This window comes from Agelaius tricolor, unplaced genomic scaffold (assembly GCF_023055355.1).
Source record: "Agelaius tricolor isolate 1412-34295 unplaced genomic scaffold, bAgeTri1.0.p SCAF_12, whole genome shotgun sequence".
In the NCBI taxonomy this organism is placed as follows: Eukaryota; Metazoa; Chordata; class Aves; order Passeriformes; family Icteridae; genus Agelaius; species Agelaius tricolor.
Window position 1 is genome coordinate 22,452,163 of NW_027269272.1, and position 16,288 is coordinate 22,468,450.

General features: G+C 41.1%; 1 protein-coding gene across 1 annotated transcript; it reads right to left on the reverse strand.

Moving 5' to 3' along the window:
* Positions 1-647: 647 nt before the first annotated feature.
* On the reverse strand, positions 648-10,838 carry SAMD7 (sterile alpha motif domain containing 7). Its single transcript, XM_071437062.1, has 8 exons — positions 10,736-10,838; positions 9,904-10,030; positions 9,633-9,769; positions 8,510-8,588; positions 5,470-6,149; positions 4,699-4,820; positions 4,323-4,433; positions 648-3,659 (listed from the first exon to the last, which is right to left on the reverse strand). The coding sequence occupies exons 1-8, from the start codon at positions 10,836-10,838 to the stop codon at positions 3,387-3,389; spliced, it is 1,632 nt and encodes a 543-aa protein (XP_071293163.1). The 3' UTR covers positions 648-3,386.
* Positions 10,839-16,288: the final 5,450 nt, after the last annotated feature.

A 16,288-nucleotide genomic window follows, 5' to 3' on the forward strand; every position in this document is an offset into this window, starting at 1 on the left:
ACATTACCATGGCAAGGTACCAAAACAAGAGCTGTATCTAGTTTTGGATGCTTTCCTGTAAAATTTCTGATGTTGAAGGTGACTCAAAACACTGCACAACCAATCAACATTGTATGAGGGTAATTGGAAAATTGAAAATACAAGGAATTTCTAGAGAGTTTAAAAACTAGAGTTGATTTTAAAAACCAGAGTGGGTTATTTTTTCTGTTTCACATTCAAAGGATAATTTAACATTCTGAAAACTGTTCATTGGCAGAATCACAATTGTATAAAGTCTTGGAATATAAACTTTTATAAAGTAGCTGGTGGCATGGGCATGGGTCAGTTTGAAATACCATCACCTTGGGAAACTATGTGCCTGTTCTTTTGTTTGTGTGCTGGATTAAAGTGACTGTCTGACTTGGACCTGGTGAGAATTCTGCATGACTTTTGTAATATTATAGAATATTTTAGAAATTATTCACCTGGGAAATTGATCAGAGAATTATCTATTTAGGTCCATGTGAGTTGTATTCCACATCATAATCATCTGCAACCTACATGAGACCAGAAACCCAGATTGTTGTAGGAAAGACAAGCCATTTCTTCCTCTTCAGGAATTTTCTAAATCTGTTTTTATGATACAGGACCAATTTGCAATATGTTTGTTATACCTTTTTATTAATCTTGTCTTTAACATTGGCACTATTAAAAAAAAAAAAAATTAAATTGAAGTCTCTATCCCTAGGAGCCCAGACATTTACTGTAGATACTGACAAAATCAGGAACTTCTACAATACCTCTTCAAAACATTCTCTTCTCTGTTAACTGCCTCACTGCTCTGGACTAATACAGCAATAGATGTTAAATGAAACATTTCTAATGATGCAACATGTATTAAAACATATCATCTCCATCCCATTGTGATTTTAGTTGCATTGCAGAAAAAATTAATGCAGTGGTGGCACAGGCACCAGAAAGGTATTAGGAAGCAGAGTTCTGCTAGCTTTTTTAGGTACTTGTGATTGCCACCTGAACCCCCTTGCAGCTGGAATAAACAATAAATGTCCAAAAAGAACATGAGAATCAGTAAGGCTTCAATGTTTACTTATAAACACAATTCCTGAAAACACATCAACCTCTGGAAATACTGGTCTGTCTACTGATTCTGTGTACTTTTTAATTATTTTTACCTTTTATTTTCATTCTCTCTGAAGTGTTTGTAGGGGAGGAAACATTCATTACCAGTGGTATTTCCTCCATTAGAAATAGAATTATGTCTGTTTAGGCAAATCCCTTTCCTTCCTATTTCACTTCACAGCTGTTTACTGTTCAGGGCTTATTGCATTTTGGCTGCTGCAGCACATCTCCCCCAGTACAGGAAGCTATGAAGTAATTCCTTTTGTCATTTTGGGCAGTATGTGCAAAGGATCGTATGTTTGGTGTGTTTTTTGTTTTTTTTTTTAATTGCAGAAGTAATGCAAGACTGCAAACTTCATCCCAACTTGCTCACTTTTTGGCATTGTTCATGTCTGGCCCATTTACAAAAATAATCACACCCTTCAGAACCACATTTCAATCCTTCCTCCCTGGCATATGGGAGTTGAAGTCAATATTTTCTGCTGTGACTTTAGAAAAACAAGTAAAGTTTCTTCATATCGTTGCCCTTAACACGTCCCTGGTACTTCAGGTGTGCTGCGTTTCCCTTCAGAGGGACAGCGGGTGACCGAGTGGCTTTGCAGCGACATCTCCTGGCCTGATTCCCCTGAACAGTGTCAGAGATTCCTCTCCCAGGGTGGAGAAGTTCTCATGTGGATTGAGTCGAATATTTCACACAGAGAGGAGGTAGGATGCCATTAGAAAACCAAGTCATTACCTCTGTTTAATCAGATAAGTGACATTGTCAGCATGATTGTCAATTGTACAAAAGATAAGTTAGAAATTGTTTTCATATGCTAAAAAGAATATAGATATTTGCCATTTCTCCAAAGGCTGCAAAGTCTGGACAGCATGATAAGATGGACATCTAAGGCTGCTGTTGCAAACATCACACATGATCTGGTGCACAAATATAACACAGACATAAAACAATTTCTCTCTGGCTAAAGTAAAAAAAATAGAATATGGAAATAATTCCCCTCCTTGTGTTTAGCCACTCACCATCTAAACAGCTTCATACCTCTTGGAGTTTCAGTACTTGAGGCCACACAAACTAAACTAAGGCAAGAGAATCTAAAGTAGCAACATACAGCAGGTCCACAATCTACCAACCCTTTATTTCAGAACTAGATTTTGTCAAAGATATTTGTGTGTCCTCTGGAGTAAAGAAGAGTTCTTGAGGGAAGAGAGTGGAAGTGTACCAACTTCCAAAGTCTGCATGGAAAACCAGTGTAGGACCAAACCCCTAAAAAGGGAGCAAGGATAGGTCACAACAGGAATCACAATAAATGCTGAGGATTTGTCCTTAGCTAAAAGCTCTATTTCATGTCCTTCTTTGCTGTGAGATAATGACTCATCAGTAGCAGAGGTGAGAGGAAACCATATTCTTCCAGAGAACAGGGAGCTCTCAGGCTAAACTGATGGCCTCTCTCAAAGTGAAGAACACTGAAGGTGCTGCTGAGGGAAGGGCTTTCCATGCTCACCCAGGTGAGCCGATGGGAAGGGTGCTCTGGCAGAGGCTGGCAGGAGCCAGGTGGCTTTGAGCAGTGTCACTGTCCCAGTGACTGGCCTTGGTGGCTGAGGCTGGTGACTCACCTCAGCTTGCAGTCACGAAAAGCAAATTCCAGCCTTGGTGATAAGAGTGCTTTGGAATAATTAAAATTGCTGTCACACATGGTATTTTCATGTTCAATCTGTGTATCTTTACAAACTGTATACCCTTGCCAGGCACTTCAAAAGGCTTAGCTCTGGAGCAGCAATGGATTAACTCAAACTGCTGAGTCTGGGGTATATTTGTCTATATTCTGTAGGCAGTTCCATACTGTCCCAATGAATTCCATATGAACGTTCTGTATAAATTTTGTTCAACAGAAGCAGAAGTCAGATATGTTTGGAAGCTGTGACCTTTCTCAGCAGTTTCTCAGCTGCCCACTGGAACACATTGTACAACATACAGTGCACTCTGAGTCTCTGACATCTTTCAGTGATAACCCTGGACTTCAATGAAAAATTCAATTTACCTGTTAACTCTATTGGTATTCTTTTCAATGAATTGCACTTGAAAGTAATTGCACTAACCTATAGCTGCACTTCTGAATGCCTTTCAGATACAACACTTGTAGGCTGCATTGGCAACTTATTTCCTTCAGCCCCAGCCTTACAGAGGTTTCAGGCTGTAGCTTCTTCTTAAACACTTTGTAACTAGAGGTTCCTGGATTATTAAAAACATGTTATGTCCTGGATTTAGCTCAACTTTTCTGGAAAGCAATCATCTGGAAGTCAGCCTGGGATCCAGCTGTGTCACATGGATTTTCCCTGCTTTCTGAAACCATCTGTTCCACTGCTTGGGAGGTTTCTGGGTCCTGGGAGCAGGGACTGTCCAGGGTGTCACCGCTGCTGTTGCAGTGCAGAGGGGAGGCCATGTCAGAAGGCTGCTCTGAGGGTTTCCCTGCAGCAGGAGGCAGGGGCACGGACAGAGGGACATTCATCATGTAGAACACATTGCCCAGACGTCGGGACACCTTTAAAGACAAAGGCACGATTGCAGCAATTACTTCTTGCTGTTAGAGCCATTAAACATCAGGCCTGACTCTGGTGCAGCAGCACCAGGGACATCCCAGGCATGCCAAAGGTTAGCAAATTCTTGTGAAAAAAATCTTTTCCATTTTCACTCTCTTATATTTTTCTAGGCCCAGGTTGTGGAAGGAGCTTGTCAATACCCAGCTTAGGGCTGTTGGGCCCACCAGCAGGATCCTCCTGCTCCCAGGGTGCTGCAGCACCCAGGGGCAGAGGGGAGGCAAACTTCCAGCCAGGAGTGGGGCAGGTGGTTGGAATGAGGGAAGAGTGAGAGAGTACAAGGGGTTAAGAAAAAGAAAAAGAACGAGCAACAATAGAAACACAGAGAGAGTTTATATTAGTGGATGAAATTAAGGGCAGAAAACTGCAAACAGCAAGGGAGAGTCTGTTACTGAAAAATGTCATATTCCTTACTGTCTCTCTGTGTGCCATGGTAACATGCAAGGAAGCAAAAGAAAACTTTGCTGGAGTGATTTATTTTCTCCCAATATTGTGGCATTTACCAGTGAAAAAAAAGTGCTTTAGTTTGCAAAAATTCCCTCCTGCCATCTTCTGGCACTTCCATGCCTCTGTGACTCACCATCTTGGCATACATTTAATGATCATACCTGAGAGCGGATTTTTAATGCTGGTCCGAGTTTTAATCCCATTGTATCCAGGAGATGTTCCTCTGTTAGCAGTGGAAGGGTTTCTCCATCAATAGCATGGTCTTTAAATATCTGATGAAATGATAAAACACATCATAGTGTGCTAAAATTGACTTTGGTTGTTATTTTTCATACTTAACCCTGAGGTATAAACAATAAAAAGAAGAAATAATAATTTTATTGCTTTATCTTTGTATTTATCTTCTAACTGCACAAAGAAAACTATACTCGTAATTTTAGGGACAATCAACTACCCTCCTACATTTACATTTCCTTCCTGACATTTAAATCTAGATAGTCCTAAAGACCTGAAAATGTGGTGAATGTTTATAATCACCTGGGCATAATCTGAGCAGCCTGGGAGGCTGACAATGAAGTTGTGCACATCATCAACTGTCCACTTGCGAATGTCTTCAACAGAAGAAATGTCTTCTCCATTCAGGATCAGGCCATGGGCTCCTTTTTAGGAGGAAACACAGAAGTTATATTGGAAAAATTTTGCTGGCAAATGAGGAGGAAATTATTGTTGTCATGATAATTTTTACACCTTTTCAGAACCTAATGTATTAACAGCAGGGTGTTGCCACTTGCAGATACAGGAGTCCTAGACAAAAAATCACCAGGTAATGAGAAGAATCTGGTTCTGAAGGGGTTTTTTATGTGTCTTCTTTTGTTTACTGCTGGCACTGTACCTACCAGTCACTACACATACAAATCATGCTGCAGGACTTCCTCTAATGGGTGCATTATTCAGTGCTTTTTCTTCTTTGGACTTTACTGTTACTATAATTTGACTAATATTTCAGTAGAACAGATCCAAGTCTTTGCTAGTCTGTGGTGCCTACTGTGAGTTAGGACATAGAGAATAGTTGTGGGCTGAAAAGACAGGCTAGCTCACAACTTCATTCAGCAATTTTGTTTTTTTAAATTGAAATTCCTTTTTAAGACATGAACTGAATACAGATATTACTGTTTGCAGCATTAGAATTCTACTTTTAGTTGCAATGACTACCAAAAATTCACTTAAAACAGAGGGAAGAATTGAGAGACCAAATCAATAAAACCAGATTATATCAACATATGACTCTGATTTGGAGAACTGACAAACCTGAAGGTAGCAATGGGTTGTTGGGCACTGGAAATCCATATGGTAATGCTGAGAATGGGATTGCAGAAGGGTACAGGTACTTGTCATCAAAAGCAGCACAGGAGCTGTTGGCTTCCTTCTCGTTTGTGTTGCTGCAGCTGGTGCTTTCAGTAGGAATGTCATGAGTAGCACAGTTTTTTCTCAAGCCTTGTTCAAACTCTTTGCAGTTCTTGGCAACTACTGCTGGCTCAGTCTGGTTTTTGCTCTGCTCATGTTTGTTTGGTGTCTCCACCTCTACTTCCTTCTTGTCCTCTTTCTCCTCATCCACTGCAGCTGAGGCAGAGTCGGTGGATTTGTCGTCTGCCTGGTTCTTTGTGCCGTTGGCGCTGCCCTCGGCAGTTTTGTGATTTCCAGCTCTCCTCCCTGGGCGGCGCCCCCTCTCCCTTTGCAGGGTGGTGACCGGCGGATAGGGGCTGCCTGCCATCAGCATGCTGTTGCCATGGATCTCGTCCAGGGTGGTCCTGTGGACGTACAGGTCGTTGGCAAGGTGCCCTTCGGGGAGTCTGTGCCTGCCACGGAAAGCAATGGGACTCGCTGGCATCCCGTGGTAAAGGAAAGGGGCTTCCAGGCCCAGGAGTCCTTTCCGATGGGCTTTCTCCATTTCCTTTTGCTGAAAAATAGCACTCATCTCCATTTCCATTCTAAGAGACACACAGAGCATGAGCAGTTAGGGCAGCTCGGTTCCTTCATCACCTTATTTTATTTCAGCAGCAGAATAAAACTCAGATAAATGAATGGGCAAGAGTACTGCTTGTTCTGTCTCTCCTCTATATTGCTGTGTGTGAGAGGGTGCAAACTGCAGATGGAATGGCAAACCTGGCTGTATTTAATGTGCTGTCAGATACAGATAGTAAGCTAAAAGAAAGGGAAAACACATCTTCCATGTCATGGCTCTGGAAAACACTTCAGACAAAAAAGTGTTATTTACATATTGGCAATCCAGACATGAGGACTATATTCACATTTGGAAAATAGTCTCCAGAGTCTAGGGGTTGAAGACTAAAGAAAATAATTGATTTATATTATCAGAAATTTGTACCAAAAACTGCAGAATCCCAGTGATATTGTAAATTATAAAGAACAAGAATGACATTATCTATGGAACCTATGCATCTATTCAGAATAAGCTAATGCTAAGTCTCTTGAGTAACCCTCCACAGTGCCTGGCACCTGAGCATGGTGCCTGAGAGTGTGAAAGGGTGAGATCCTGGTGGGAAGTGTTCAACTGATCTCCTTCCTTCTGGATGAATGCTCCAGAGTCTGTGCCAGCTTCCTGCTCCTGTCATAGTGGATGGGAGGGCTTGCCAGTGGGATACAAAGATTACAAGTATTTGTATTGTATTTGTAATAATAGTATTTGTCTCTGCTGTAGCAACCTTTGCTGGCATCACCTTTCTCTGGAGCCAGGCCAGTGATCAAACAGAAAGGTAAAGCTCCTAGAGGAGCTTTGAGGAGCTTTCAGTGGGATTTCTGCATCTTTGGAAAAGAGCCTGTGAAGTAAAGCACTTTAAAGTGCATTAAGATAGCTTTCTTAACACTGCGATGAGTATAACAGGTCACAGAGAGCCTGATCTTCAGGAGAGTGTAAATTTGTCAGGAAAACAATTTGGGCAAAAGCTATCTATACAGATTTTTGGTATGAGGAGGAATTATTTGATCACACCATTCAGGGCTTTTTCTCTGTCTTCTTTTAATCTTTGAAACAACCTCCAACTCATTGACTTTCTGCTTTCAGAGATACAGAGGAAGTGTTTTGTCTATGTACCGTGTCCTTGTACGTTTTGCCGATTGTCATTACTCCCACCCAGCTTTTGAGGTGACAATAAGCAGCAGAAAGCATTACATTCCTGCCTCCTCCTCCAGCTGAGATAGTGTGTTCCTGTCAGGACCAGCAAAAAGAGCTTTGGGATGAGGCAGAGTCCCTTGGAGAACAAGAATTTGAACCCAGGTGCTCAGCAACACAGCTGCACCAAGTGCAGGAGATTGTCAGCATGGGGTTTCTGGAAGAGCTGAAAGGAGCAAGTGCAGCCCTAAAGGGGGCCTGTGGTTCAGAGAGCTGTGTGAACACAGTGGAAATTGTTAAAGTGGCAGAAAGCTGGGGTAAAAAGTTTTTAAGTTGTAGGTGAGCTGTTTCATGTCGGAGTTTTGCTGTTTAGTGGGCTGAGGGAAGAGCTTGAACAGGTAGGACCAGCTCTGATGTGGCTGTGGGTGTATGACATGGCCATGTTTGCTGCTTGTTGTTTCATTTGTTTTTCTCAGGGTTTTTGCCAAGTGGCAAGAGCTATGGGAAATGCATTGCTGATGCAAATCTTGTGCTTGGAGGAGTTTAGTAATCAAGCTTTGCTGACTAAAGAGCTCAAAACACTTCCATCATAATTTTTTTTTCAGATGAATGTACAGAACTTGGCTGTTCTTTGCTCTTACTCTCACTGTGTGAGGGACACTTCCACTGAGTAGTGTAGCTCAGTGCAGGAGTGGCTGAGGTTAGAGCTCCTCTGTGGAAATGGTGAGGCCATGAGGAAGGGCACTGCTGGTCTTTTAACCAGCTACAGACTACACTGAAACTGGTACAAATAACTGGACTTTCTACAGTCACTCTGCTATTCCAACTCTTTGGTCAAACTAGGAAAGCTGCCCACCCTGCTTGGGTGGAGACACAGCTGCTTGTCCCAAGGGCCCAGCTACAGGCCTGAAGTGTTGTGTGTGATATCACACAGCTGCAAAGTTTGAATTTGTTTCTGAACTTTTGTAACTTCAGGATGCTTGGATCTGCACTTCAAGGGCTGTGGCTTGTTCTTTTCCTTAACCAAGCCGAGGGGTTTGTTTATTTTTGTTACATCATTTTAAGAATAAAAGCAAAATAAGGTGAGCAGAAAGTAGTAGCTTCAGGCCTTAATTGATAAGGGCCCTCTGCTTCTTTGGGCGACTTGAAAAACAATCTCAATCACTTTGCTGCTTTAATCCTGGCATGCACCTCAGAGCAAAGCTTGCTATTGATTACCTGGCAATATTTTGCTTTTGAACCAGTTCTTGTCTTCTGGCCACAGCTTCCATGGATTCTGGCTGCAGAAAGCTGTATCCTTAGAAGGAAGTGGAATAAAAAAATCTTTAAAATTCATTGGTTTCCTCATGCAAATGCACAACCCCTAAAGCAGTGCAGAGACACTTTTAAAAACTTTGTAAATCTTCAACTGTGGGCTTCACCAGGAAATTGATAGGATTTCAAATTAAATCCTATTTGTTGTCATTGTTTTGGTGGCAATATGTAGAAAGAACATGAAGTCCATCATCAGGTGTTTTAAGCATCAGATCTGTAGTTAGGAATACCTGCCATTAACCACAAAGGGTGGTTTTATTTGGTGCCATATGCCTTTGAAGTACATATAACTGCCCAGAAAATAATAGCTCTCAGTTGAGCAAAGCAAACCTGCTCCTTCAGGACTGCTTTGCCTGGAGGCTGTGTAATTTTAAATTACATTTCCTCCTGAGATCCATGTTAAGGCAGGGAAAGAAGGGGAAATCAGAAATTTTTCTCGGTGTATTGATCCGACATTGAAAATACATTCACTCATCTCAAAGAAAAACTCTTGAGCTCATTATGTATAAAGTAAAATGTAAATTTTTGTGCAGCATGACATGAATGCCATTGTTGTGATGTCCAGCCTTCCCCTTGGAGTTGTGCCCTCTAATTTTGAGCCTTTATTTGAAAGGACTTGTATTTGCCCTACATGAATTAAGTGGCATGTGGTATTATCATTAGAGAATATGATCAGTATAAAGCAGCCAATACTCATATAGGAGCAAGAGTAAACTGTAGTGTAAAAGTGTTGATGAGGAGCTATTTTTTTAGCTATAGCCTTTTGTTTGGGTGTTAAAGTGCTTAGAAAATACAAAAATAAAAGGAGGGAACAAAAACATGCAAAAGACTGAGAACTGTATTTAACAAAGGATAAAATCGACATGCTTAGACCTAAACTGGCACAGGCTGCCTCCTTTTAGTGAGACTTCTAAATAAAATAAACTGTTATTGACTCTACCAATAAACCTATGGAAAACTAGCAGGTACAGCTGGCTTTCTGATCCACATGGTCCCACTTTTCAGGATGCAGAGGGTGCTTTGTTACCTGGGCCTGGGTAGACACGGTTGGACAGCAGGTTTGGCATGTTGGGGTGCTGTGGGACTGTGGGTCCCAGGTGGGATGCTATGTGGATTTGTCTGGGGTCAGCTGAGGCCATCATTTCAGTTGAAGGTAGCAGATCTCTGAGAGGAAGAAAACCCATTCAGATATGCAGAGGATATCGTTTAGTTAAGAATAACCAAAGGTCTTTACAACCTCGGGGACAGCACACACAGTGATTAACTGCAGTGCTGGAACAGAAACCGGTGCCCGGTACCTGTCCACCAGTCGCGGCTCAAACTGGGCGGGGATCGCCTGCATCCTCTGCTGGCCCGGCCCCATCAGCTGCGGGTTTACTGCCATCAGCTGGTTCCTCATCAGCATCTCCTGCCGCTGCCGCAGTTCTGCAAAGCACACACGGTTCTGCTCTCAGAGGGGTAGGTTAGGAAGTGATTCTGGCTGCGGTATAACCTTACCAGAAAAAAAAATGTTTTGTTTTGTTTCCTCTAGTGCAATTCACACCTTTTTTAATAGCAGCAACAGAAAACATGTTTTCACTGGCACCTGAACGACTTTGTTTAAATAATGTAGATTTATTCAATCAAACTGCAGTAAAAATAAATAGGATGTGCTCAGTCAAGTGTATCAAAGGACAAATTACAATGAATAATAATTTACATAATACTGTGAAACAGAAGATAGCCATGGATGTTCAGTTCTCTGCTTGAGAGGGTTTTAATTTCTAATATGGGTTCATGTTGAGAAAAATCATACTAGGTGGAACCTGCATTGTCATGAGAAAGCAGCTCTAGAAAAAAAAGCCCAATGGTGAACCAGAACATCATAATGTCCAGCTGTGGGTTTTGTTCTGAGTTCTTGTGTACCATTTACTTGTCTTAAGAGATGCTCAACATCTCTTAATCAAATACTGAATTCCAAGAGCCCTCTGTGTTAATTTTAATTACCTTAACCAAATACTTCTGCAGTTACTCCTAAGATAAATTTGAAAGAACCTTTTAAAGACATCAAATGCTCTGCTGGCTGTTTCTTGTAGGTGGTAGATGCCAGCAATGCTGTAGCCACAGTCAGTGGGGTTCCTTGCTGCTCACCTCCTGCTGCCATGCCGCCTGCCAGCCGGTACAGGTGCTTTTCCTCCAGGGATCCCTGTTCCCCCAGCATGGACATCTTCCTCATGTGCTCCCGGGGAGTCATGCTGCAGGGAGACAGCAACAACTCTGCTGCTGGAAAGAACCAAAGCAGCAGCACCAAAGAGAGGAATAAGACATTCAACAATGAGAAGCAGAGAAGGTTATGCAGGTTGTTTCCCAGCTGAGCAGGTCACAGCTGGATCCTTCCACGCCCATGGGTTGTTTTCCATGTAGAAATTTCCAGTTTTCAGGACAAGGCAAATATTGCCCTTGCTTACACTGACTTGTTGGATCCTACAATGCAAGGAAAATCAGGATGCTGGAAAATCACACCTGCTCAAAAGAAGCCTTTTCCTTTAGCCCCTGGTGTGTCTGAGAGCAGTGATGTGCTCATACTTAGGAAGGCAGGTGTCTTTGGTTTAATTTCAGAATTGTAGCAGTTTGGAGCCCTGTCTACTGTAAACTAAGTGAAGCAGATGGAAATAAATTGTAGAAATTATCTGTTCCAAATGACATCAGCCCCTTAAGGCTGCCAAATTGAAGTTAAAAAGGTAAAAGAACATGCTTTGTAGTGATGAAAACAGTGATAAAACCAGTAACTCTCAGATTAATTATATGTTTATATTAATTATTAAATTAATATATGTAATCAATATATGCATAATTAATAATTGTAAAGGAAGCAAGTCCTGTAACCCAGAGCCAAGATGTTAAAAAGCTATCCTGTATGGAATGCTTTGAGTTGAGGAGTTGGCAGAAGGAGCAGGCTGGCTCCAAAGGCAGCATCAGGAGCATCTGCACATTCATCTCACACTAGACTTGCACAGCAAATGATTAGATTTAAATTTTTTTTTAAGTAAAGAGTTGAATTTCCATCCCCATTTAGCTCTGATGAAGTGGATTCTTTCTGTCTTCTGAAAGAAGAAAAATGTACTGCTGAAGTGTTCTCATCCTGCAGATAGAGAGTTACAGCTCCAGGAGTTCAGCCAGCATTTGGTAGAGGTAGCAGTGAGGGAAATGCAAAGACAGAAACAACGTTCCTTATCCAAAAATGAGATAAAAGTGAAGTCCTGTGTTTCATCACCCAAGCCATTTATAAATTAGATGTATCATTATAACTTTGTTTATTGCCTTTGACCTATTGACGAGTTTAAAATAATTTAAGTGATAGATATCAATCTAATTCATGTGCCTAAGAAATTTACCATTTCTGTGGTGTGAGGGAGATGCTTGGTCTCAGAATGAGTTTACCAAAAGCTAACAAGTGAGTAATTTCAGTTTACACTGAAAGTAGAGGCTGAACTTGGACTATACCAGCGGTGTTCCCTCAAAATAAAAAGTGCTTAACATTTGTAAGAGTAGATGTTGGATTTTGTGCTGGCCAAGACTCAGGTCTTCCTGGCAACAGACAAGTCTGTCAAATCCCAGACTAGCACCATGGCCTTTGTTCTTGACATTTGTATCTGAACATGTTTCCATTGGCTTTTTTTTTAGGACACTTTAGACTTAAAGCGATTTAGGCTGCTGGGTGCCTCATGAAGAGCATTTGAGCTGCCAAAGTGCTTCTGAGCTGCTAAAGCATTTTAAAGCTCAGGACTAAAGCGATTTAGTGCTGGACTAAACTTTTCAACAGCTCAAAAAAATAGGTAACTGGGATGATGGTATTTGCCATACCATATTGTTCAGTGAGCCATTTAGGTGTTTTTTGGTTTTGGATAGAGACTCTGTATTGAATAATCTGCAAAACAAACTGCAATGTTAAACTTCATGCTGCCCTTCTTACTGCCTGGCCTTTGGCCTTTATCTGGCCCTTTTTTTCTGGAGAAACCTGGTCTACCTGAAGATGTCAGTGCTTATTGCAGGGGCATTGGACTAGATGGCCTTAAAGGTCCCTTCCATTCCAAACTGTTCTGTGATTCTGTGAAGGTGCAAAGAAACCATTAGAGGTTCAGATAGCATAATGGAAAAAAAGACCCAGGAAGCTTTAACCTTTTTATTCTAGTAAATAAGGGAAAAAATAAAATTAATAGCGAGTTTTAATACTGACACATTTTTGTCTCTCAGATGATTGACACGTTGTACCACTTTTGCATTTAGGAACTGCTAGAATGTGCCAGTTTCCTGTTTAAATCAAAGTCATGAATGTGGTTTCTTTTCCAGAGAAATGTCCCTTTGTGGGAAAAAGACACACAAGTAAAAGACACTTTCTTCATCAGGCCTTCCAGAACTTCTATGCTTCCCCCTAAAATCACACTGGTGACTGAAATTATAGGATGCAACTTTAAATTGTAGAATCATGGAAAACCTGGTGGGAAAAGAGCCATCTGTTCTGGCCCAAATCCCTCCTGTGGGATCTCATATACCCTGCCTGTTCTGACAGGCATCCATCCAAAAGCAAGCAGCAATAAGTGGTTAGAAACCAGTAGCACCAGTATCACTGTGGTGTGCTCTGTGTAGTCTGTTGTTCCCAAAATAAGTCTGGATTTTGTGTTGGATGTGAAGGATGATCCAGTGGCTGTTGACAGGCAGTCTAACACTGCCTCCTTTCTGAGATTAAGCAGAAACTATGTAACAACTTTCTTTAAAACTTCTATTTAAATATGAGGTTTTCTTTCAAATGTTGGCATTTTCCCCAAAATGTAGGGTACTGATAACAGCAGCATCCCCAGCAAAGTGATCCATATTTACTGATAATTATTATCCACCAGATGATCAAGATTCAAAGGCCACCATTTCAGACAATGTGTATCAGATAAACAACTTATCCTTGCAAAGGGGTAGACAATGTGGTCTTTTGGTTTCACAAGGAAAAGATCTAGTATTGAAAAACTCATGGAATAATATGATTTAAAAGTTCTTTGAGATCTTCTTCCACTAAAGCTGTAGCTTACTGCTTCCACTGACCCAAGTTTTGAATCATCATAAGCCAAAAGGAAGGTTTGATTCCTTTGTGATGTTTTCACTGGAGCTGCTTCATGAAATCATTCTCATTTTTTCATTAGTGTGCCAATCAATTCTATCTAACTTGTCTTGAATTTCTTCTCAGATACATAAAAATAACTGTGGTATTTGTGATGTAAAGCTGAGATGTTATTTCCACCAGAATTCTAATCTTTCTGCAATTGAATGGCAAAATATCCATATGGTTCGAACTTAGTTTAAAGGACATGTTTTGTATGTGTGTGTGTTATCTGTATTAAATTACTTCTTTATTTCCCTGAATTTCCTGTTAGTGAAGTATTGAAATGATCAGGTGGGATAAATAGCTTAATAACCTAATATAAAGATTTGGATGTAACTCTGTGTCAGGAGGAAGTACTGAACCTGACTAATCCATGTTAGTCCATTTGGAACAACATCTTTTTCAGTTACTTAGCTGAGGTTCTGACCTGCAGGTCAAATTTAGGGTAGTTTAGGTTCATACTATTTTCATAACAAGTCACATACTAGAAACCACACCAGCTGAGGAGGATCTGTGAGGGAACAGGGAAAGTACACTTCTGATACATTTATTAGCTGGGATTTGAGAGGAGCTCAAAATCTGGCATCAGGGTTCATATAAATTCATACACACCAGCTGTCCAGCGTTAGATTCATATATGGCTCTGCTCTGATCCTATTGCACAAATCCTGGCTGTACAGCACATTACAGGGATGAAGACAAGTTAATCTCTGCCTTTAGAGTCTTACCCTTAGCAAACCCTTCTTGACAGCAGGCAGAACCACTCACCCAGGACTAATTCTGTCTCAATTTATTAGATGAGAAGTGGCAAGACACGAACTTTATGAACCAGGAGCATTTGCAAATCTAATCATGCAACAATTTCAAAATGTCTATAGCAGTCTATGTGTTGATGATATCAATTGCATTGGCAAAATATGGTTTAGTAATATATAATATAGACTTGTTGGAAGACTTGTTTTTTAGTTAAATGCATTGAGATTTCATTTGCAAATACTGCTTTTATTTACATCAAACATGTGGAATTATTCTTTAAAGTCCATGTTTAGTGAACTACAGCAGTGTCTCCACAAACTGGAAGAAGCTGATTATTGTTTAAAATGCTCAGGTAAATTTGTATCTGCTAAATCAGTCAAACACACAATATGAACATGTATTCATGCTTATAAGAGAAACCTGTGAATGAAGACATACATAATCTCATTTGCATTTTCATTGGCTTCCCTTTTAGAAAAACCTGACCTGATTGCTTTAGAAATGAGGTACTGTTTTAAAAAATAGATAAATATTCCAATATTTATAATAATCTTAATGTTATTAGTTATTGGATCAAGGGTTCTTGCTCTGAATCTATGCTGAGGGTCATAAAACTAGAGATTGTAATTGTTCCAGAATCCACAGTCAGCAAAATAAATAACTTTTGGAAAGGAAAAAAGCAATTATGCTGGCATTACATCATATAGGAGCATGAAATATGTCTTAATTGGAGTAAGGTGCCATTGGAGAGGCTGTGGGGCTGAATTCTAATCCTAGATATGTGGGCACAGACTGCTCAGAGACTGAGATTAGAGTGTAATCCTAAAACTGGATTGAGAACGATACATTGCCTAAAGAAAGGAAAATAACTCTATTTATACAGTGTGTGTCAGCCAGCAGAGTTTGTGTTGCATGCCTTCACACTGGCTGGGAGACACAGACCTGCCCGTTCTGGAGCCACTGATTGGTAAAATGGTGAGCAGCAAGTCACTCTTTTTTTTAAACACACTGTTCTCAGGCAGTAGTCAAGGCTTAGTGCTGGCAAACTCAATCCTTCAGGAACAAAGCTGGGTTCATAACAAAAGCTCATCTTGTTCCCCTTGGAATGGCTGTGGGCAAGGGGAGACACTCTGTGTGCCACTAAGGCAGCACTCAGGCTGAGCATGGGCTAAACCCAGAGGTGGAGGTGCTTTGTGCTGAGCACAAACACACAGGGAGGGCCTGCAAAGCCTCAGAGGGGACAGAGACAGACGGTGGAGGAAAAGGGAGCTGAATTCCTGCTCTTTGATGTGGCACTGGAGGCACAGAGGTCCAGGACAGTCCATAGCTGAGGTGGGAACTGTGTGGGCGCTTCTCCCTCCCAGCTCAGCACTGTGACCACGGGACTGCTCGCTGCACAGCACAGGGCTGACATTTATTTGTGTTTGTGGCAGCACCCAAAGGATCCTCTGGGATCATTCTGAGGGCTTTAACAATTCCTGTTAAAAAACTAGTACAATAGCTAAGCAAGAACGAATGAAAATAGTGTAGAAAGTGTGCGCATGCACTCAGAACACTGTGCACCCACCCTGGATCCTGGCAAACTGGCACAGGGAGATGTTTACAAGGGATGGGTCTTCCTATTACATCAGTTATATACACAGAGATAAAAGCATGATGTAATTTGTTTTCCTTGTGGATTTATTTCATAATTAGGGATGACACTTGAAACATTATCCTCTTTCTTAGACTCTTTCAAAAGCCTAGAGATTGCAAAATATGGCAAAAGTGGGATCAGTTAAAAGGAAACTAAACTC

Excerpts from the sequence above, each read along its gene's own strand:
- SAMD7 (XM_071437062.1), bottom strand. The coding sequence starts at position 10,838 with ATGACTCCCCGGGAGCACATGAGGAAGATGTCCATGCTGGGGGAACAG. Across the intron at positions 4,821-5,469 it reads CAACCCATTGCTACCTTCAG|GAGCCCATGGCCTGATCCTG; the intron begins GTTTGTCAGTTC and ends CCTCCTAAAAAG. Across the intron at positions 4,434-4,698 it reads GCTGCTCAGATTATGCCCAG|ATATTTAAAGACCATGCTAT; the intron begins GTGATTATAAAC and ends TCATTTCATCAG.